A 24,852-nucleotide genomic window follows, 5' to 3' on the forward strand; every position below is an offset into this window, starting at 1 on the left:
TCAAAAGCATTAAGAACATGAAGTCATCTATAGTTATATACAGCATTTTTGCTATAACCAGCATCACCCCCAGAGTCCCCCCACAAACAGAGTATTCATTATAAAAGTAGATGATTCCTTTTGACTCCCCTGGAAGCCCTTACTTCATTCAGTCCCTCCAGACACTGATTAAAGTCTTTTTGAGTATCGCCTTGATGGTTTTCCTAAAGCTCAGTCTTCTTCTCTTTGTTTTACCTTCAATAATCACAAGTAAGAGTCTTTCAGCTTATCTCATTCATTCTCTTTAGATATTTATCTTTTAGGATTTTCTCATAAAATAACACTTGACAGTCCCCATAAGTAAGATATCCATCCTCATTTTCTTTCTCTCTGACTTCACTAAATGCCATCCTCATAGATAACAATCAAAACCCTAACCTTTGAGCTGATACCATAAGGACAGGTGACTTCAACAAAGTCAATTTTCTGAACTTATCTTGTAAAGTACCCAATCGCTGTCTTTCCCTCAACCGTCATGATAGCTATAGATTCTAAGATACACATCCAAAACAGAGACTTTCTACATTACCACATTCCTTCCTCACTTTGTGTATTCCTTCCTTCTCCCTCAAAACTCTGTGTATATGTGTGTATAATGCATGTGGTATTATGTATACACATATACATATACAAACACATACACATATCACACACATATAACATATTTATATATGTATGTATGCTATATTGAATTTTACATGGTTTATGAGATGAGAGGTAATGCGATTGACCAAACAGAGAGTCCTCCAATCATCTTGGATTCATAAAGGCCTGGGTTCAAGCTCTGTCTTTGAGACATGTTGACTGTGTGACCCTGGGAAAGTCACTTAACTTCTCAGTGTTCCAGACAATTATCTAAAATCTTAAGTTACAGATTAGATAATTGTCGACATTTTTGAGGGATAAGGTGGGGCATCACAACAAGGATAGGGTAGGACATCACAACTGATGAAATCACAAGTCTGGATATATGTGTGTGTGTATATGTATGTATGTATATGTATATGTATGTGTATATATATATATAATGGGTATATATATTAAGTGTATGCATGTGCATATATATCAACTGTGTATATATACATACATACACAAACATATATATACATACATATATATATATATATATATATATTTATACACACACACACAGTGGGAGAGAGGACTCCATTTTTTCATTGTGCTACCATCACATTATCTGGACAATTAATAAAATGAAATAGTCAATAAACATTTATTTAGCAGTTACTATGTGCCAGACACTGCATATATTGGGTATATAAAGAAAAGGAAAAGACGGTCCCTGCTCTTGAGGATTACTCACTCTGTTTCTTCTCTTGTGTTCTATAATATTGTATATAACACCCACAAATCTTTTTCTTTTTTTATAATGCATCACAGAAATGAAGCACTCACTGCCTTCAAATACCTTAAACAGTCTCACAAATGAGTGCATAGAGATGCAAAATAAGCACAAGTGATGGAAGGGAGGGAGGCAGCACTTGGTTCTAGTTGTTAGTTATCTAATCTGTTCTCAATCTCATTTTCTGTATTTATCCATTACCAGATAGCTTTTCATAATTATTGGGAGACTTAAATGACTCATAGAAAAATGCTTGCAGTTAAAGATCACATTACAGAAACAGTAACAACTTTTATGAAAATAATGATGATAGAAAAGTGCCATTTCAAAATATATGCAGTGGAGATGAGGTAGCATGGGGCAGTGGGATGAGCAGTCTCTCTATTTGTAATATGCCATCTTGAGGTTAAAACTCAGCTGTGCTCAATACCACTTTTTTGGGGGGGGGCAGGGCAATGAGGGTTAAGTGATTTATTTGCCCAGGGTAACAAAGCTACTAAGTATCAAGTGTCTAAGGCCAGATCTGAACTCAGGTCCTTTTGAATCCAGGGCAGGTGCTTTATCCACTGTGTCACCTAGCTGCCCCCTCGATACCACTTTTGAGAACTTGGGAAAATACCACTGCTAATCTGTGCTTCAATTTCCTCTTCTGTAAAATGGGAGAGTCAGATGAGATGACTTTTAAGCCATCTTCCAATCAATCAATGCATAATTACTAGTTGTCTACTATGTGTCAGGCACCATGCTAAGAACTAGGAATACAACAAGAGGCAAAAGAGATATACTGCCTGCCAAGAGCTCCTACTCTAATCTTCCACCTTTATCTTTGTTATCTATATTTGTTTTTTTTTTTTTTTATCAGACTTGCATTTTCACTATAATAGGAGGCTATGCCATGAGGAAGCTCCTGCAGTGAAAGTGGATCTTTGTTTAATAGGGAAGGGGTTCTGGAGTATTTCCAGGAATAATTGTGACGTAAATTCAAAATACCACCTAGAAATAATATTAGAGGGCTACCTTAGGCACTAAAAGTTTCAGGGGTCATATGGCTCATCTGTATCTGAAATTGGATTTGAACATAAGTCGTTTTGAACTTTAGGTGGTTCTCTACCACTGTGATACTGCCTCTTATGATCAGCATATAGTGGTAGAGAAAAAGGAAGAACAAAAGGAGTTTGTAGTTAAAAAGAAATTAGAAGTAAATTAAGATACCAAAAGCAAACATGAAAAAAAATGAAGAAATTCAAAAAAAACAATTGGGGAAAAAAGGGCTTGTAATATTAGATCCCAAATGATCTTAATTAGATCTCGAGGAGTTTTAACTATATAATCTCATTTGTCTCATTAGAAATGATGCAGTGGTGGGGCAGCTAGGTGGCGCAATAGATAGAGCACCGGCTCTGGATTCAGGAGGACCTGAGTTCAAATCCGGCCTCAGACACTTAACACTTAACTAGCTGTGTGACCCTGGGCAAGTCACTTAACCCCAATTGCCTCAAAACTAAAATAAAAAATTAAAAAAAAAACATTAAAAAAAAAAAAGAAATGATGCAGTGGACAGGATGCCTGTCCTGGAGTCAATAAAACCTGAGTTCATAACCAGCCTTAGATATTTATTAGCTGTGTAACACTGGGCAAGTCTGCCTCAGTTTTCTCAACTGCAAAATGTGGATAATAATAATACCTACCTTCTCAGGATTGTTATGAAGATCAAATGAGATAATATTTCTAAGGCCAGTGCCTGGCACCTAATAAGTGCTTAATAAATACTTATTCTCTTCCATTTCATTTACCGCTTCCTCTCATCCTATCCAGAATCTTGCACATATATAGAGTTCAAGTAAGCATCCATGTGTAACAGATGAGGAAACAGATACCCAGAGAGGTACTGGATGGGGAAGCTTTTGTCACTTAAAATTGCATCCTCATCCTTGGGGTCTCAAAGATCACTTCCAGTACAAATCCTATAGTTCTATGGTCCTGAATCATAGTTAGGAAGATATTAGCATAAAGAGTGCTGGAGAGTCAGGATTCCTGGGTTCTACTCCCTGCTTTGCCATAATCTCACCCTTCAACAATTTAGACCTCTGTTTGTTCCTCTAACAAATGAGGGGATGGATTATATGCTCTCTAAAGCCCTTCCTGGGCAGCTACATTGGAACAGTGAAGAGAACACCAACTCTGGAGTTGTGAGGACCTGAGTTCAAATCTGATCTCAGACACTTAATAGCAGTGTGACCTTGGGCAAGTCACTTAACACTGTTTTCCTCATGTTCCTTAAGTATAAAATAAGCTGGAGAAGGAAATGGCAAACCTTTTCAGTATCTTTGCCAAACAAACAAACAAACAAACAAACAAACAAAAAAAACCCAAACCCAAATGGGGTCACAAAGACTCAGACACAACTGAAATAATCCAACAACAAGGTTCTTTATAGGTAAATGGTAAATATCATCCTCATTTTCAAAAAGGTGTCTACAAACTATCGACCAGTGAGACTGACTTTGATTCCTGGGAGAATTATAGACTGCGTCATTAAAGGGATGGTTTCTAAACATCTAGAAAGGGAAGCAATAATTGGAAGAACCAGCACAGTTTTGTCACAATGTGGTCAGGTCAGGGTAACATTATTTCTTTTTTCTGAAAAGATACTAAACTAGCAAATGAAGAGAATTCAGTGGATGTTTTTACCTGGATTTTAGCAATTTTTAATATAATATGTTCTATACCATTCTTACTGAGAAGACAGAGATATGCAGACTAGTTAATAAATAAAATGGATTCAAAATTGTTTTATGATGGTATGCAAACTGTGATTATGGTGAGTCAGTGATAATGTAGCAGTGGGACCCTATTGGAGTACCTCACTCTGTTCTGTGTAACAATTTTATCAACTATGCCATAAAGACAGGGATAACATGCTCATCACACTTGCAACTGACACAAAGCTGGGGAGGACAGGGAGACCTAACACACTGGATGGTAAAATCAGAATCCAAAAAGACCTTGATGTCAGGTCTGTGGCCAACAATTGACATATGTTCTACGGTATTCCCTAGTGTGGGAGGAATTACTTTAATTACATTGATGTAATTAGGAAATATTTAATAAAATGAATAAAAATAAAATAAAAAAATCGATGATGTTAATATGTAGTTTTCTGAATCATTATGTGAACCACAGGAATTTTTATGTATGTTTTAGTGACCCTATTTCTATTTAAGTTTTACACCATCAGACTAGAACATTGGGATGAATCTAACAAATGTAATTCAATATGAGTGAAAAGTTTGAAACCTGAGTTCAAAAATCAAATTAAAAAAGTGTAAGATGGAGGAGGGATATTTAGACAGCAGTTGTTCTATAAAAGATCAGGCCAGGGGTAGGTGGGTAACTTAGTAGATTATTTGCCCTGTGTGAATTAGCTGTTAAGATATGGCAGTCAAAAAAGATAATGTGATTTTGGGCTTTATTATTTTTGGAATATCTTCCAGGAATAGAGAAGTGGTAGGTTTCCTATATTCTGCCTTCATCAGGCCTCCTCTGCCGTCCTGTGTTCAGTTGCCCATATAGTCAAAAATGATCATTGAGAAGCGAGAGTAACTAGAGATGGGCAATAGCGATGGCGAAGGGCACTGAGTTATTATCATATGTAGAAGAGGTGATGGTTAGGCTGGAGCAGAGAAGACTAAGGGAGGACCTGTTGGATGTAACCAAGTACTAAAAGGCTGCTCTTTTAAGAAGGGATTAGACTAGCCATGTTTGACCCCAGAAAGCAGAACTAGAAGGAAGGATAGAAGATGGTAACTTAAGCTTGATGTCAGGAATACCTTCCTAACAACCCTTTTTTATTCAGTTGTGCTCAACTCTTTTTGATGCCATTTGGGGTTTTCTTGGCAAAGATACTGGAGTAGTTTGTCATTTCCTTCTCCAGCTCATTTTATAGATTAGGAACTTGAGACAAACAAAGTTAAGTGACTTGGCCACGACCATACACCCAGTAAGTGTCTGGGGTCAGATTTGAACTCAAGAAGATAAGTTTGCCTAACTCTGTGCACTCTATGCACTATGGCACCATCTAGTTTCCCCAAGGGTTTAAACTAGAGTTTAAATAACTTCAAATAGATTTACTAGAAAGATTATTGTTCAAATATATGTTGGATTATATGATATTTGAGGAACCTACTTCTCTTTCATTCCTGACTCTAGGGCCAGACTTTTTTTTTTCTAGGAATTGACCAAAAGTCATTATAAGGGGAGGAAAAAGAACTTTTTTCTTCCATTATTGCAATTGGATTTTTTCTTGGCTATAGGCATGAATGGATTATTATCTTTATCAATGGAGGAAACACCCACATTGATAAGATCCCTGAGCTATTGTTACATTGGGTCATCTCATCTCAAAAGGTATAAGCTTTTATCCAGAGCTTTTTTTTTTTTTTTTTTTTTTTTTTGGTGATGCAATTGGGGTTAAATGACTTGTCCAGGGTCACAAAGCTAGTAAGTGTCAAGTGTCTGAGGCCGGATTTGAACTCAGGTCCTCCTGACTCCAGGGCCGGTGTTCTAACCACTGTGCCACCTAGCTGCCCCTAGAGCTTTTCTCTTTGTTTCTAACAGAGGCTTCCCCAAATTATATTTCCAGTACCGAAGACACAACCATCTGCAGAAATGGCTGCGTACTCGAATTTTCGGCATGGTCAATTTTGTCAACATGGTAAGTAAGATACATTACAGTCTGACTGAAGTTCAAGTACCACTGGACAGACTTTTCAGGATAGGTCCTGGGTTTTCTTGAGCAGTAGTGAGGAAGAAACATAGACTACACACCTGCAAGACAAATCCTGCTTCTTATTTTTGTTCTTTTCTTTTAGATCTTATCATAAATAGTTACCTCAGACAACTCCCTAGGACCAGATGGGTTCCAAATGGCCTTAATGGAGGAATTTCCTCTGTCAGGAATCCTCAGGCTTCCCCAATCACACATTTATTTCCATACATAAATGAAAACATGCTTATTCAGAACAATTTGCCCAATTCAGTCCTCACAACAATATGAGGTATCAAAAGTATGGTCATCTAAATTTTGTTGTATTTCAGTCACGTCCAGCTTTTCATGATGCCATTTGGGGTTTTCTTGGTAAAGATACTGGAGTGGTTCAACTTTTCATTCTCCAGCTCTTTATACGGATGAGGAAATTGAAGAAAACTAAGTTAAGTGACTTGCCCAAGGTCACACAGTTAGTAAGTGTCTGAGGCCAGATTTGAACTCAGGTCTTCCTGACTCCAGGCCCAGCACCCTATCCACTGTCACCTTGCTACCCATTATGTGAATTTTACATATGAGGAAACTATGGCTCAACCAATTATCAATGAATGATTATAAAGCATGAATAATATGTCTGTTTGACTCCACAATTGGCTATCAAACATATCTTAAGCACCTACTATGTGCCAGGTACTGTGACAAAAAACAACAACAAAAAACCTGGAACAATGATTGCCATCACAGGACTTAAATTCTACTGGGAGAGAGAACATGTCCGTAGAACTGTACAAGGAGAATAAGGACTAGATTGGTGATTTCCTTTATTTGGAGGAAACCCCCAGGCAAAGAACATTCCTTTGCCAATACTGTCATTATGGTCTCTGAAATATACAGTCTTAGAGAGTTTCCCCAGGGGGCAGCTAGGTGGCACCATAGTGCATAGAGTGTCAGGTTTACAGTCAGGAAGACTCAAGTTCCTGAGTTCACATCAAGATTCAGACACTTACTACCTGTGTGACCCTGGGCAAGTGACTTAACCTCATTCGTCTCAGTTGAGGAAACTGAAGGAAAGAGCAAACCACTCTAGTACCTTTACCAAGGAAACCCCAAATGGGGTCCAAAGAGTTAGACACAACTGAACAACAACAACTACCCCCAGGCCTTAATTACTCCTCTTGCTATACTATTTCCCTACTTCCCATTCTTATCCCTTAGTTATCTGGTCCACATCTACACTGTTCTATATTTAATATCCTGTTCTTTTACCTTATTGCTACTCACCCTTTGCTAAAATGAAACTGTTTTGTTCCCAGCAGATGCTTTTTTTTTTTTTTTTCCTACTCAGGCTTTGCTGAACAGAGCTGAAAAAAGATACCATAGGACTGTAAAGACTAGGCCCACTATAGGTGCCCTCCCATAGATTCAATAAACACCTCTGTGATGATGATTATTAAATCAATTTGTCCAGCCCTAATCTTCCTCCTGTCCTTTAGTTTCACGTCTCCAACTGTTTATTGGACATATTGAACTGCATGCCCTGTAGCCATTGGAAACTTGACAAGTACAAAAATAAACATCTTTTCTGCAAAACCTCCCCCTCTTCCTAAATTCCCTATTACATCTGAAAGCACTACCATCTTCCCAGTCACCTAGGCCTGCAACTCTCAGATTCATCTTTACCTATTCATTCTCTCCCCTCTCCCTACCCCCATATTCAACTTATAGTCAAGGAAAGCTTATTTTATCTTTTATTTAACAAATCTTGCATATGTAGCTTTTTTTCTGCTGTGACATTCCCACCATCCTGGTGCAAGCACTTATCACCTCATGCCTAGACTATTGCAAAAGCTTGCTGCAGGAAATCCCTGCCATTAGTCTTTCCTTACTCCAATCTATCTTCCATTCAACTTTCAAAGTAATCTTCTGAAAGCTTAGGTCTGTCTGACCATATCACTCACCTACTCAGTAGATTCCAGTGATTCCCTTCCCTTCCCTTCCCTTTTTCTTTCCCTTTTTCCTTCCTTTCCCTTCTATCCCATCTCCTTTTGACCTTATATCCTTTAATATCTAGCTGTGACAAGTAGCTTACTCAGCAGGGGGGCACTGATGATAATATTCTCACATAGCTTAATGATTGAAGGAAGGTAATAATATCAAAGGAAGGCAGGAAAGGAAGGAGGAAGGACGGAAGAGGAAGGAGGGAGGAAGGAAGGAAGGAAGGAGGAAAAGAAGGAGGGAAGGAAGGAAGGAGAGAAAGAGGGAAGGAAGGAGAGAGGGAAGAAGGGAGAAAGGAAGTAAAGCAAAGGAAAAAAGGGAGGAATAGAGGGGGAAGGAAGGAAGAAAAGAAGGAAGGAGAGAAGGCTCAAAAGTGTTTGTTTTTTTTCCTTTCCTTTGGACAGCTTTATAAAACCTTAAATATTCAAGTGATCTTAGTCGGTCTTGAAATGTGGACAAATGGAGATAAAATTGAAGTCAATTCAAACCTGGGCACTACTCTCCTTTACTTTGGTGGCTGGCAAGAAACAACGTTGAAAAAAAGAAAGAATTTTGATCATGCTCAGCTACTCAGGTAGGTGATCCTCCTCTTCTCAGGCATTGGTCAGGAATCCATTGGCTGGGAAACTTTCCTCTCAGTTCTACAAACAAATGTCTCTGGGAGTAAATCCATTTGGATTTGTAGGGGTGGGAAGAGTATATTGGTTTAACACAGTGCATTGAGTCAGTAAATTTCCCAATGTTCTCTTTTGTTATTTTTATGAAAGTAACTTTTTCCTTACCAATTCTGATGAATAATAGATAAAATGAGGCAGACTTTGGAATTTATTTTGCTCAAGTGATATAAGAAAGTAAAAAATACCTCTGAATTTTCTGTATTTTTCTCTCAATACCTCTCCTCTTTCCACTAACATTATTTGTGGCCTGTACTCACTCTCTAGACATCAGAGTCCCCATGACCCAGGCCCAGTTAGGGTTGTCTCTACTTGGATATCACCTGGGAGCCATAGATTATCAGATCTGGATGGAGTCTCAGAGACCATCCCATCAAAACTCATCATACAAACGAAGACACTCAGGTTAAGAGACATTGCAGGATTTCTCCAAGGTCACATAGCTAGTAAGCATCAAAATAGAGAATTTGAAGCCAGATTTGTGGCCTACAAAGCTATTATTCTCACCATTCTCTTAAAAGGAAGGGTGAGACCCCCAAAACAGCAATAAAACAAGCCCTGGAGTGGCAAAACCTACAAAAAAGACAGTGAGATTATTTTCCAGATTAAAGGGGGCCATACTGGGATGTGAGCAGATTCCAACCCCCCTGAATTGGGCTAACACAGACCCCAAATGTGCTCCACAAGGGGAATTTATCCCCAGCCTCTGAATCAGCTACAGTACAGGCATCTTCTAGAACTAAGCTTACCGTCAGGTGAGAGAGCTGAACAGCTAGCCCTGGAGGGGGGGGGTGAAAAACATAGGGGTGTCTGTGGGACCTGAGGAGAAGTTCGAATATCCCACCCCAGCAGGGATCCAGGAAGAAATCTTGAGTAGTGGGAGGCCCATGTTGAGGAGGGGGGCAGGCTCTTCAAAGCTGAAAACCACCACAGCACTCTGTTGGCTGGTTAACTAGCAAGTTGGCTTGAGGTTATCTTTGGATCAGAGAACAGTCTAGGCAAGAGAAAAAATCTGCCCTCCCTCAAACCAAAACACCTGGAACCCTCTAAAGCTTGACATAGCATAGCTTGCAAATAGGGCCCGATTGTAAGAGGGAGCTAAAAGTCAAGTAAAACACTGCAAGACGAACAAGCAAAGAAAGTTTAGAACTTGAAAGTTTATTTAGCAACAAGGAAGATTGAGGTGCACCCTCAGAAAAGGATAAAAACCTCAGAGCCCCTATATCCAAAGCTTCGTAGAAAACTATGAACTGGTCTCAGGCCATGGAAACATGCAAAAGGGACTTTGAAGAGAAAGTAGGAGAGATAAAAGGAAGATTTAGAGAGGTGGAGGAAAGAATGGAAAGGGAAATGAGAGCAGAGGAGAGCCATGAGAAAAAAAGTTAACAGCTTGAAAAGCCAAATGGAAAAGGAGATAAAAGAGCTGTCTGATGAAAATTATTGCCTAAGAACTAGAATTGAACAAATGGAAGCTAGTGTCTTTATGAGAAACCAGGACTCGGTAAAGCAAATACAATTGAATACAAAATTGAGGGCAATATTAAATATCTCCCTGGAAAAAACAACTGACCTAGAAAATAGATGCAGGAGAGATAATTTGAAAATCATTGCATGACCTGAAAACAAAGACCAAAATAAGAGTTTAGACAGCATCTTCCAAGAGATTGTCAGAGGAAATTGCCCTGATATTCTAGAAGCATAAGGCAAAATAGAAATTGGAAGAATCCACTGATCAACTCCTGAAAGAGATCCCAAAAGGAAAACCTCTGGGAATATTATAGCCAAATTCCAGAGCTCCCAGGTGAATGAGAAAATATAGCAAGCAGCTAGAAAAAGAGAGAATCCAAATACTGTGGAGCTCCAATAAGGCTAAAATAAGATCTAGCAACATCTACATTAAAGGACCAGAGGGCATGGAATATGATATTCCAGACGGCAAATGAACTGGGACTACAGCCAAGAATCACATGCCCAGCAAAACTGAGTATAATATTTCAGAGGAAATAATCGGACTTCAATGAAAAAAGAGGACTTTCAGGCATTTGTGATGAAAAGACCTGAACAGAATAGAAAATTTGACTTTCAAATACAAGACCCCGGAGAATCATAAAAAAGTAAATGGGAAAAAGACTTCATGAAGGATATTAAAAGATCAAACTGTTTACATTTCTACATAGGAAGATAATACTCTGAACTCACAAGAAATTTCTCAGTAAGGAATTCACAGAAGACACAGGTCTGAACTAAATATGAAGAGATGATATCTATAAAGCATTTATGTTTTGTTCTTTTTGGGGCAAACAGGGTGGGGTGTCTTATGTCTGGGGGCAGATTTGGGCTTGGGTCCTCCTGGGTCCAGGTCTGGTGCTTTGTCCACTGTGCCACCTAATTAACCCATGATGACATCTTTAAAATAGGGTTGAGGGGTAGGAGGAATAGACTGGAGGAGGGGGAAGGGGAAAGATGGTCTGGGGAGAGGTAGTTCACATGAAGGAAACAAGTAAAAAGCTTATGAAGGGTCGGGGAAGAGGGGGATGGAGTGGGGGAGTGAGTGAACCTTAATGTCATCAGAATTGGCTAAAAGAAGGAATAATATACATACTCAAGTGGGTATAGTAATATATTTTTCCCTGAGGGAAAGTGAGAGGGGAGGGAGATGGGGGGCAGGGAGAAGAGGGGAAGGAGGGAAAGGCAGATTGGGGGAGAGAGCAGTAAAAAGCAAAACAATTTTGAGGAAGGTGAAGATGTTCTACATAACTGCAGAAGTATGACATATTGAATTGCTTGATTTCATAGGGAGGGTTGAGGAGGGAGGGAGGAAGAAAACATTAGAACACAGAAATTAGCTCAAAGACTTTAATATCATCATACTGGGCTCAAGAAGGGAATAAGATTCACACCCAATTGGGAGGAGTAATCTATTTAACCCTACAGGAAAGTAGGAGGGGAAGAGGATAAAGAGAGAAGGGTGAAAAAGGTAGTACATAGCAGGGGAGGGGACAGTCAGAAGTAAAACACTTTTGAGGAGGAATAGGGTTAAAGAAGATAGAAAATAGAGTAAATATCATGGGAAGTAAATAGGATGGAGTGAAATAGTTATGATGATTGATTATAATGGCAAAATGTATGGTACCTACTTTGCTGGGCTATTATGAAGAAAATTCTTAGTTGAATTTAAGGTACTGTATATAGGTTATGATGAACACGATACTATCAGAAAAACCTGGAAAGACCTACATGAACTGAAGCAGAGTGAAATGTACTATATACAAAATAACAGCAATAGTGTAAGATGATCTGCTGTGAAGCATGTAGGCATTTTCAGCAAGGCAATGATCCAATATAACCCTGAAGGACTTAAGAAAATTGCAACCCATATATAGAGAAAGAACTGATGGTGTCTGAAAACAGATGGAAACACAATTTTTAATTTTTTTTCCTTGACAATTCTTTAATCTGAAGTTTTGTCTTTTAACTGTTTTCTCTCACAACCTATCTAATGTGGTAATGTTTTCCATGGCTACTCATGTATAACTTATTTTAAATTGCTTGAGTTCTTGTGGGTGGGGGGTGGGAAGGAAGGGAGGAACAGAATTTGGAACACAAAGTTTTAAAAAATTGATGTCAAAATTAGTTTTTACATATAATTTTGAAAACAATAAAAGGAAAATGCAAAAAATAAAAAAAAAATTTAAAAAGGAAGGGACAGAGCTGAGGAAGAAATACATTCCAAGCATGAGGCAAAGCTTGTGCAAAGACATAGAAGTTGGAGATGGCATGCCCTTCATGGGGACTGGCAATTCAGCCAGCTAGGCTTGGGGGAGCGAGGGTCACTATCACAGCAACTTCATGGGGTCATTGTGAGAATCAAAACAACACACCATAGAAATGTCTGTTTTTATTATTATTTTCACACCAACAACACTGATTCAGGAAATGGCTCAACTCTTACCTTGGTGAAGAATCTATTTCTCTCTTGCTTACAGTGGAAATTGGCTCTCACAGAATGCTCAGGGAACAGCCTACCCTTGGGGGATGTGTGTGCCCTATCATTCCTCCAGTATTGTAAAGGTGGGTTCTATTTAAAATGATGAAAAGTGGTTTGCACCAAAGGCAAATTTTCTGTTTTGTAGGGAATTCCCTCAGGAAGAGGCACGACATATATTGGGTCACTTCTTCCTATTAGGCTGAACTGATCTATGCAGAAGCAGATTTGGACTGAAAGTCAGAAAAGATAGAGGCCTTAATTAGTGAATAGAGTGTAGGTTTGGAGTCAAAAAAGATCTGAGTTTGAATCATGCCTCAGACATTTTTTTGGTTCAGTCACTTCAGTCTTGTCTGACTCTCCATGACTCCATTTGGGGTTTTCTTGGTGAAGGTATTGGAGTGGTTTGTCATTTTTTTTTTTCTACAGCTCATTTCATAGATGCAGAAACTTAGGCAAATGGTGTTAAATAACTTGCCCAGGGTCACTTAGCTTGTCCGTATCCGAGGATGGATTTGAACTCAGGAAGAGGAGGCCTCCTGACTCCAGGCCAGGCTCTCTGTGTATTATGGCACCACCTTGTGCCCCCAGACACTATTTGTCTCACTTTAGGCAAATGATCAGATGTATCTGAATCTTAGTTTCTCTTCTGTAAAATGAGGGGGTAGATTCAATGATTTTAAAGGATCCTTCCAATTCTAAATGTATTATCCAAAATATGCTGTTGAAAACAATGGGTTGCCCCAGGAGGTAGTGAGTTTCCCGTGATTAGAAATTATGGAGCACACGCTAGGTAGTGGGTGTTTTAAATAGCCTTTATGGTTTCTTCCAGGTCAGAGTCTGTGAATATCCTCCAAAGTAGAGCAAGCCCTGTTCTTTTCTTCTTTGGCAAATATGGGGTGAAAGTTTCATAGGTCACCTTACAGCAGGGGTGGGAAGTAGAAAAGAATCAAAAGCAGTTAGGAGAAGTCTTGTTCAAAATGAAAAATAAAATGATCCATGAAGGCAAAATATCAGGATTATAAAATGCCGCATGACCATAAATGGTAATTATTTATAACTACTTTATATGGGACTTGATCGCTGATGCAGCAAAAAGAGAAGCCGTCCTCCTTTCTGATGAGAAAATACAGTGTAAACAACTTCATACATCATGTTCAGACATCTGTCCAAAGACTTTTCCGAAAGCTCTAGCCCTGCAGAATAACTGGGGGATCTTGCTTGCTTGCTCCTACTTCTTCACAGCAAAAGAACCCTTTCTTACTTAGACTTCATATTTTTGCATGTACGACGTGGAAAATCTCCATTCCCAAACTCCACTATACAGATCCCTAGAGAAAATAAAGGTAGAAAAAAAAAAGAGCAGATGAATTTTCCACGGGACACTGCCCGGTGTCCCTTGTACTATCTTGCGCCCTTTTGACCTTGACTTTGAATGTGTTTAGTGTGCAGCCATGGGAAGGATCCAAGGATCCATTTTTTTTTCACTGACATGTCATTAATGAAACTTTTGCATCACACACAAAGGATGATATAGTCTAGGTTGTTGTCACTATGATAGTTGGCTGCTCACCTAATGATGGGGGGCTCCACAGACCAGATTGCAGCATTTTCCTCTAAGGCAATAGAATCAAAGGACCAACATTGTGGCCACTAGGTGTCCTAGTTGGGATTCATCTCTGCATATTAAAACAGATATACTTGAATTCCATTCTTGGGTATTTGTTAACCCACACCTAGTCAAGTTACCTGACTTGTATATTACTCAGACAGTGCCCATCTACAAAATCATAGATGGGTAGAGTTCTGCTCCAGTGAAGAGAATGCCCATATCAGGACATCCCTACATCCTAGGGTTGTTGTGAGAGCCAAGTGAGATACTTATAAAGCACTTGGCACAGTGCTTGACACATAGTAGGTGCTATATAAGTGTATTATTATTATTTTTTTATTATCATTATTAAAATCATAGTATGTTAGAGCTGTTAATGCAAAAAAAAATGTCAGGATTAGGAAGGATCTTAGACCAGAGAATGATAGAGGTTGGAAGGATTCTATGACAGAGAATGTGAGACCAAAGACCATAAAATGCCAAATCTGGGACAGATTTTTTTTTTTGGTGGGACAATGAGGGTTAAGTGACTTGCCCAAAGTCACACAGGTAGTAAGTGTCAAGTGTCTGAGGCTGAATTTGAACTCAGATCCTCCTAAATCCAGGACTGGTGCTTTATCCACTGCACCACCTAGCTTCCTCTGGGAGAGTTCTTAAAATTAAACACAGTAGAGCTGGGAGGGACCTTAGAACAGAGAATGTAAACTTTGGAAGGTCTTTGAAGACAGGGAATATCAGAATTGAGAATGGCCACAGAATATATCAAGGCTAGAAGTGACCTTGAGATGTAAAATTTTCCAGGGAATCTTAGAAAGTGGCTAGTTCATCCTCCTTATTTAAAAAGGAGGGAATAGAACTGCAGAGAAGGTGTCAATTGCTCAAGGTCACTGGTTAAGAAGTAGAAGATACAGAATAATGCCCCAACCCTGATGCCTTCTATGTCAGTTCTTTTTCTGCTCTACCCATGTGTATGCTAGATGTCACTAATGAACATTTATTGCACCAGGATCATTTACATGATACAAACATGGTGGCTGACAAAATGGCCCACGAGCTGGCTCATAGCCTCGGAATGCAGCATGACACCTATCCCTGCACCTGTACCTATGGACGCTGTGTGATGGATGGAGGTGGAAGGTGAGATAATTGCTTTTGGGGGTGGGGGTGAGGAGAAGAGGAACAAATGTAACATTTCACTGAGTAGCTTCACATCCCAATTCTATTTCATGCATCTATGTTGCCATCCTGAGGAAGAATATGTCTCTTGTATTCCAACATCCTGATGTGTTTTGTTCATAGATAAATAGCTTAAGATAAGGTTCTACTCATCGAAATATGGCAATATGTAATTGGAATCTCCACATAATCTGTCAGCAGGGTAATCTTTCAAAAGATTCAGAATAATGGCCCATGACTACAAGCCCCAGTAAGAAATGATGAGCTTCATCATCTTAGAAAAACATGGATAGGCTTGCATGAAATAATAAAGAGCAAAATGAGAAATACCAAGAGAACTCAATATTGTTTTGTTTTGTTTTGTTTTGTTTTTTGGTGGAGCAATGAGGGTTAAGTGACTTGCCCAGGGTCACACAGCTAGTAAGTGTCAAGTGGCTGAGGCTGGATTTTAACTCAGGTACTCCTGAATCCATGGCTGGTGTTTTATCCACTGTGCCACCTAGCTGCCCCCTCAATATTGTTTTTAAAATGAATGAGTGAATAAGTTATTTTGAATTCTATAAATATCCAAATTAACCATAAAGTATATATTAAGGAAGACACTATCTGTATCCAGAGAAATAACTGATAAAAGAAGTATATATAGAATGATTTTACATACCCACACATATACACATACACATATATTATACATATGTGTGAGTGTAAATTATACATAATATACATCATCTGCATCTACCATGTCTACTGCATTTATATCATATACATCTACATATTTGTGTATAATAGAATACATCTCTGGGGATTGGAAGAAAAAAGGAAAAAATATTATAACATATATTTTAAAAGTTGTACAGAATAGATTTGCAGTTTCATGTGTAATCAATTAAAAATTATACTGTTGGGGCAGCTAGGTGGCACAGTGGATAGAGCATTGGCCCTGGAGTCAGGAGGAACTGAGTTCAAATTTGGCCTCAGACACTAGACACTAGCTGTGTGACCCTGGGCAAGTCACTTAACTCCAATTGCCTCACAATTTTTTTTTAATCCAGGAAAAATTATACTGTTATAGAAATGCTTGTTCCATAAATTAAAAATAAAATAAAATTTTTAAAAATCTTGGCATTGGAACTTTCCTGTCACAGTGTCAGGCATTCTTAACCTGATCCCAATGATCTAGAAAGACCAGCTGATTCCTAAGGCATCTTAAAAACAAAAAGAACATGCAGAAGGTCTCCCTATTTCTGGACCAGCTCCTTCCTCAATACAGAGGAGAGGTCTTGAAAAGGATGCTACCCTGAAAGGGACTCCCAGGAACTACTCTATAATTTTGGAGAGGAATTTGTGGGTTAGTCATGTCTATGATTTACCTAGCATCCAAGGTGTAGATTTCTTAAGTAAGGCATGCTAAGGATTCAGAAAATCCTCATTTTGGCATTCAATTCAGTTTGGAAATCCAAATATATATCTCAGTGTTAATCCATTTATATTTACTAAACATCTGCTAAATTCCCATTGCAGATTACTTGCCAATGAGGTCACAAAAGATGGACATTTTATGACCCCTGACCTCAAGAAACTAACTCACTAGAGAACCCAAGCTGGTGCATATAAACCAATCAAACAGAAGCCATTCAGCATATATTAAGCACGAGGCACTGGGAATTCAAAGATACAAAAAAATGGACTTGTTCTACCCTCATGGTGCTTACATTCTGTAAGGAAGGCAACAAGAACATATCCAGGTTGTTACAAAATACATAACAGGCAAATTGAGGAGAGTATGCTATCAGCTGGGAGGGGCAGTTCCCATGTAGAAGCTGGGTCTTGAAGGAAACAAGGAATGCCAGAGAACTAAAGATGAGAGGGATGTGTGTATGACTTCACAGCCTGTGAAGTCATAGAGATGAAAGAGGAAAGGTTGTAAATGAGGAACAGTTCAAATGGAGAGTAATGGGTTGGAAAGGTACATTAGGAATAGTTTTTGAAGGGCACTATGTGCCCGTCATTAAGCTAATTGTTAGAGATATAATTTTAAAAAAAGCAAAACTGTCCCTACTGAGGAGGAAATTACATTCAAAGGATAAAGACAGTGAAAGGAGGAGACTGGGAAAGTATGTGATTGGGTATTCTTTGTATTCCATCCAACAGGGAAACAGAGACAATTATAGCAGAACATAATGGGGAGTTAATTTGTAAGATAGGGGTAGGAAATGAACCTGGAAAACTCTCAAATAGAGAAGCTTTCTAAAAATTTCAGTTTCTGCAGCTGATCATTTTAAAGCATTGCCTGCAGTTCAGAGGATGAATGACTTGTTCAGGGTCACAAAGCCAGTGTGTATTGTAGGTAAGACTTGAGCTTTTGGTCTTCCTTGCTCTAAGGCTCTATGCCACACTGCCTTTTCATGGAGTACAGGTAATAAATTCTTTAGAAATTCAGGAAAGGAAAATTGGTATGGATGTGATGGTTGGAGGAGTGTTTATGGATGGAAGTGAGATCTTTCCTGTACCCTGAAAGATAGGTAAGAGTGGGATAAACAGAAAAGAGGATGAGGCCAGACACATCGAGAGTACCCCCTTCAGTTTGGGGCAACATATATTGGGGAAGCATGATGATAAACTGGAGTGTATCCAGAGGAGTAGAACCAGGATGCTTAAGGTAGAGAGGCTCCGCTGAATAGATGAGTATCATTAAATTGAAGAAGAGAGGGCTGAAGGGAAGTATAAAGATGGTATGACAGGAATTTGAATGTAAAATATATAACATCCAACTGGGCCCTGGAATGAATTGTCTTGCTTAATTAGCCATTCTGAACATGTGTTTGCTTATCAATACATACAAAGGATTAGCAAAAATAATTAGATTTTTGTGTCCCCCAAGGCTCTGAGCCCTCTTCTATTTTCTTCTATTACTATATTATGATATGATATGATATGATATGATGTGGTGTGGTGTGGTATTGTATTATATTATAATGTTATGTCACATTGTATTGTATCATATCGCATCATATCATATTTATTATATTATATTCACACGATCTCACTTTATTATCTTACTAGCTTCTATGGATTAAATTATCATTTCTATTATAAATTCCATCTCTAGTCTCTGAGATCTAATCTCATTTCACCAACTGCCTTTTGGCCACCTTGAACTGGCTGTCCTCTAGACATCTTTTTTTTTTTTTAATTTTTTAGTGAGGCAATGGGGGTTAAGTGACTTGCCCAGGGTCACACAGCTAGTAAGTATTAAGTGTCTGAGGCTGGATTTGAACTCAGGTACTCCTGACTCCAGGGCTGGTGTTCTATCCACTGCGCCATCTAGCTGCTCCTCCTCTAGACATCTTATATCAGCATTTCCAACATAGAGCATTCTTCTCAGACACCCACCTCTTCCTAACTTTTCTGTTTCTCTAAAAGGCACCACCATCACAGTCACTCACACTTGCATTTTCATTATTATCCTCAACTTTTCACTTTTACCTTACATATCTAGTTTTTTGTCAAACCTTCACATCTCTCTTATAGATCTCTTCCTCTCCATCAATCCATGCACTGTCATAATCCAGAACTTTGTTATCTCATACTTGGACTATTGTAAATGTCTTCTAATTGTTCTTCATTTCTCCAATCTCTCTTCCATTTAATTGCCAAAATGTTTTTCCTAAATGGGTAGGTTCCATTTGACCCTCCTATTCATTATATTCCAGTGGTGGCTGCTTTCAAGAACAAAGCAAAGTCCTCTGGTATTTAGATTCCTTCACAACCTGGCCATTTCATCCATTTTCCCATTTCCATTTCTTTGCATTGGCCATGCCCCATGCCTTGAAAACACTCCATCCTTACCTCCACTTCATGGAGTCTTGCTCTTCCTTAAGATGCAGCTCAGGCACCATTTTCTTCTCTTTTTTTTCTTTTTTTTAAATCATAAAAGTATTCTATTATTTTCCAGTTACATGTAAACATAATTTTTAACATTTGTTTTCATAAGATTTTTAGTTTCAGGTTTTTCTCCCTCTCTCCCTTCTCTCCCTCCCCAAGACAGAAAGCAATCTGATATAGGTTATATATGTACAATCATATTAAACACATTCCTGCATTAGTCATGTAGGGAAAGAAGAATCAGAACAAGAGGTAAAAAGCCTCAAAAAAACCCAAGAAAAAGTAGAAACTGTACGGTTCAATCTGCATTCAGAATCCAGTTTGTTTGTTTGTTTGTTTTTAACATTTTCCATCATGAGTCCATTGGAGTTGTTTTAGATCATTGTATTGCTGAGAAGAGTTAAGTCTATCACAAATTGATCATTGCATAATGTTTCTGTTACTGTGTACAATGTTCTGCTGGTTCTGCTCATTTCACTCCGCATCGGTCCACTTAAATCTTTCAGGGTTTTTTCTGAAATCTTCCTACTCATCATTTCTTGCAGCACAGTAGCATTCCATTACATTCATGTATCATAACTTGATCAGCCATACCCCAATAGATGGACATTCTTTGATTTACAATTCTTTTCAGGCACCATTTTCTACCTGAAGTCTTTCCAGATCCCTACAACTGCTAATGCCTTTCCTCCCCATGCAAATACCATGTATTTAACTACTTTGTATGCATTTTTCTTAAGATATGGGTATATACATACATGTATACATACATGCACATACACATGCACATATATACATGGTAATATATCTGCATAAGTATACATAAACACCTACATATGTACAAAATGCATGCATGCTAATATACATAAATTTATACTTGTCTTGCCAATTAGAATGTAGGCTTCTTGGGAGTACGAATTGCTTTTTTGTTTATGCTTTGAATCCCAACACCTACCACAGGGTCTATCACAAAATAAGTGCCTAATAAGGGCATGTTGATTGACTGATTAATTGATTTCTAATAAAGTATGTGAAAGATCTATTTTCAGCAGAACATTTTTTTTCTTTATTAAGTATCTAAATGCAATTCAACTGGGAAGCCCCAGGAGTTTGATCAGGAGTCATAAAAAGACTTTTAGCATGTATTAGAGATGACTGTGTCCTTCTGGTGCATGCCATCAGCCCTACAGTGCACCTCTTCCCCATCTTCAGGCTGATCTTTCTCTTTCTCTCTTTTTCCCCATCCCCAGCATCCCCTCACAAGGATTCAGCAAATGTAACCGGAACCAGTTTCGTCAATATCTCCTGGATTACAAGCCCATGTGCATCCTCAATGTTCCTCTTTCCAAGGACATAATTACACTCCCAAAGTGTGGGAACCAGATAGTAGAAGTGGGAGAAGAGTGTGACTGTGGCAGCTTGGAGGTACATACAAGGAGTGGGTGTTTATTAGTGATCAGATTCACAAGGAAGGCAGAAATTCATTAATCTTGACAAGTTAGCAAACAAATGATAGCAATTAAATGGAAATTCAGTCTTAAAATTCGCAGGAGCTCCTGTCAGGCCCTGTTTTATCATTATTGAATCATGAGTCATACAAATGAGGCTTCCCAGGAGCATCCCAGTTTCCAGGTTCCTGACACCTTGGTGTTGGAAGGGACCTCAGAGGCCATGTTGTCTGGCCAGATGCCAGAATCCCTGCTCTAGGCAAAGGACAGGCAGCTAACAGATGTGTGCCAGGCACTGTGCCAATCATTGCAGATACAAATACTAGCAAAAAGAGGCAATTCTTGCCTTCAAGGATCTTAGCATTCTCAAGGGGGAAGGCAACACTTAAAAGGGATCTGACGGGGTCCCCACAAGGGGTATGAAGGCAAAGTTCATAGAGTCAGAAGCACAGCTGACTGGAAGAATAGAGCATGGAAGGCTTGGGCCCATCCCCAGAATGGAGACCTTGAAAGACGCACACCAGTGGGAGAAGAAGCTGGCGTGTTGAAGGGATTGGAATATCATCTTAGAATAGGTGAGAAGGCAGCTGAGTAGTGACAGGGAAATCCCTAAAGTCAGAAACACAGCGGGGGAGGGCAAGGAAAAGGGCAAATGGTCCTCCAAGCTCTGCACAAAGATTATCTATGACAGCAATGTGATTGCCTCCCAAAGCAGCTGTTCCCATTCTTGAGCAGCTCTAGTAGTTAGAATGCTGCTTGTTTTGTTGAGCTAAAATCTGCCTCCATGCTCCTTCTGTCATTACTCTAAATGCACTCTTTGGATCCAAGTAGAATTAGTGTCCTACCCATTTCATCTGACTGCCCTTTAAATACAGGGTGTTTCAAAAGGCAGTGTAGAACTTAACGTTGCACTAAGACTTTTGGAACACCCTGTATTTAGGTCAATACCATGCCCCCTCTAATCCTTCCCTAGGCAACACATCCCAATTCCCTTCAAGAAGACCTCATGTATCCTTGTTTTGAGGCTCATTTCCATCTGGCTGTCCTAAAGAGAAAGTGGATTATACCAACAGGGTATTTGATTTGGAGTGAGGAAGATCTGGGTCCTCATTACCAGATACTTCCTAACTAGGTGACCTTGGAAAAAAGTCAGGTATCTTCCTTATATTTGTATTTCCTTAAGCATTTCCAACAAAAGTCTGTAAAGTTACCTATAAAATAAAATATTTAGACTTGGTAACCTTGAGGGATGGATCCTCTCAGCTCTAACCCTTTGATTCTGTGATCCAAATTAATTCCCTTTCTAATTGTTGTAATGACTCTTTGTAGGAAGGATGTCCCTTTCCTCCCCACTCCCCATACTCCAAGGGGACATATAGATGAGAAGAAGAGGTAGAAAGGAAATCCTTCAAGATACATCTGTGGCATAGCTATAATCTGTTAATCTCCCTAGGCCTCAGTTTCCTGTCCTGTAAAATGAAGAGTTGGATAAAATAGCTTCTAAAATTCTCCTGGCTATGATCTCATAAAGTAGGGTGGGACAACTGGAGCTTTGCCCCATGGTGTCAAATTTTAGAGGGACCCAATAATATTTTAATTTTTTTGCAGAAAGACTAGTACTACTTAACCAGTTTATTAAGATAAGAAGCTCCAAGGTAGCTTCCATTGACCACAATATAGGTATGCAATTTCTTTAGCCCTTTGATGATCACCCTTCTGATATAGTTATCCCTTGCAAATTTCAGGGGTTAGGGGTTTGGTGTCCCTGCAATTTGGAAAATCTCAGTAAAATTTTTGACTCTCCCTTCATACCAGAGAAGTATTAATTATTATGGTATTAAAAATAAAATGTGTCAATATTATACAATATCATATATGAAAATGCTTTCCTTATATATGAAATGCACCTATCTCTATCTTGATCTCAATCTCTATCTTTATCATCTCTATCTATATCATCTATCTACCCATCCATCTATATATTTCTCATCCATTTATCTATCTATCTATCTATCTATCTATCTATCTATCTATCTAATACATTTCTGAGTTTCTAAACTTTTTTCTGTTCCATTTGCTGGCCTTTGAGTGTCATCTGTGGCTTCCACAAAATTTCCAAAAATGCCATTTGATTTCTTGTGACAACACATGGTATATACAAATGGTGATGTGAAAAGTCACCATATGGAAAGGATAACTCTCCAGTGGACTCACAAGCCAGTTTACAAAGTTATTCCTGGTTTTAATTACCCCTAGGTGCTGTCATAGTTTTTGGGTAAGGGATCCACTTGGTCAGACGTGACCAGAGACAGCTCAGTTGTGCCCCAGTTCCGTGTGCCTGGACTCAGGAGGACTTGAGTTCAAATCTAGTCTCAGGTGCTTAGAAGCTTGCCCTTAGGCAGGTCACTCAACCTTTAGCTGCCTGTTTCCTCAATTATAGAATGATGATAATAATAGCACCTACCTCCCAGAGTTGTTATGAGGATCAAATGATACGTTTCCAAAGTGCTTAGCACAGTGCCTGACACATAGTAGACATGATCTAAATGTTTATTCCCTTTCTGCTTGTGCTTTAAAAGAACTGTTTTACAAAAGTGTTGACTATGTATTAGAGAGGGGAGGAACAATGATCTCTGCAAACAGAGACCACCATGCTGTGGTGTGACTGCTGTCTTTTCTCCATTTCTCTCCTTGTCAAGGACTGCACCAATGTTTGCTGTGAGGCCAAGAAGTGCATGCTGAAGCCTGGAAGTGCCTGTGGAGGGGGAGAATGCTGTGAGTCTTGTCAGGTAGGATGTTCCGCTCCATCCTACAGTTCTCTTGTCTTCAGCTTATTCCAGACAGACACACGAGGCCATGAAGCAATACTTATGCCTTACTGCTTCACTGAATGTGGGGTGTCAATAGGTGTATCTGTTTGTTTTTCTTTAGATAGATTTTACTTATATCTCCTTTTCAAACATGCTTAGGTTTTTCTTCTTCCTTCCTTTCTTCATTCATCTTCTTAGCAACCAGAGTCAGCCAGTATACAGACTCAAAAAAAAAAGAGGAGGAAAAACTAGCAAAATCAGTAAATACATAAAAATATGACATTATAATGAATGGTCTATACCTGTGAGTCCCTGGTTGTGCAAAGAAGCAGCTGGGAGGTACAGTGGGTAGAGCACTGAACTTGGAAATCTTTCTTTGGATACTTAGTAACTTTGTGACCCTGGACCAGTTAGTGCAGCTCTCTCAGCCTGTGAAATGGGGATAATCACAGCACCTTCCTCATAGGGTTGTTATAAGAATCAAAGGAGATGACAGGGGATAACATAAAGTATTTAGCAAATTCTTTAAGTGCTAGCTATTGTTACTATTTTAGCTATAGCCTAGTCAAAACTGCATAAGACTGAATAGAATGCTATTAACCCCCATCAAAGCACCAGGCATCACTGACAAACAGCTCAAATATCCAGACTTAGTAAGCCTCTCTCCTGACTAAGAATTAGGAATGCAGACATTGCAGTGCCTACTATGAGCCAAGCTCTGTGCCAAGCACCCAGGATACAAAGTATGGCAGAGGGAGAACCTACCCTCAAAAAGTTCCCATTCTAACAAGGGAGACAAGATGAACATAAATTTTGTTTCAGTCACGTCCAACTCTTCATGACCCCATTTGGGGTTTTCTTGGCAAAGATACTGGAGTAGTCCGCCATTTCCTTCTCCACCTCATTTTTGAGTAATTGAGGCAAACAGGGTTAAGTGACTTGCCTAGGGTCACATAGCTAGTAAGTGTCTGAGGAGGATCTGACCTCATGAAGATGAATCTTCCTTATTCTAAGCTCAGTGCTCTATCCACTGTGCCACCTTGCTGCCTATTAAATAAAAATAGGTAAGTACAAATTAAAATAAATAGAAAAATACAAAT

At 39.0% G+C, this 24,852-nt stretch overlaps 1 protein-coding gene across 1 annotated transcript in view; it reads left to right on the top strand.

Annotated features, from left to right (window-relative positions):
• The window catches only part of ADAM7 (ADAM metallopeptidase domain 7), a 77,628-nt gene that overhangs the window by 19,529 nt on the left and 33,247 nt on the right, over positions 1-24,852 (top strand). Inside the window, exons 8-13 of the mRNA XM_043981293.1 lie at positions 6,045-6,116; positions 8,567-8,736; positions 12,823-12,907; positions 15,440-15,570; positions 20,745-20,919; positions 23,642-23,731. Coding sequence (XP_043837228.1) covers positions 6,045-6,116; positions 8,567-8,736; positions 12,823-12,907; positions 15,440-15,570; positions 20,745-20,919; positions 23,642-23,731 — 723 coding nt within the window. The remainder of the gene's footprint in view (positions 1-6,044; positions 6,117-8,566; positions 8,737-12,822; positions 12,908-15,439; positions 15,571-20,744; positions 20,920-23,641; positions 23,732-24,852) is intronic.

The sequence above is a fragment of the Dromiciops gliroides genome, chromosome 2, assembly GCF_019393635.1.
Source record: "Dromiciops gliroides isolate mDroGli1 chromosome 2, mDroGli1.pri, whole genome shotgun sequence".
NCBI lineage: Eukaryota > Metazoa > Chordata > Mammalia > Microbiotheria > Microbiotheriidae > Dromiciops > Dromiciops gliroides.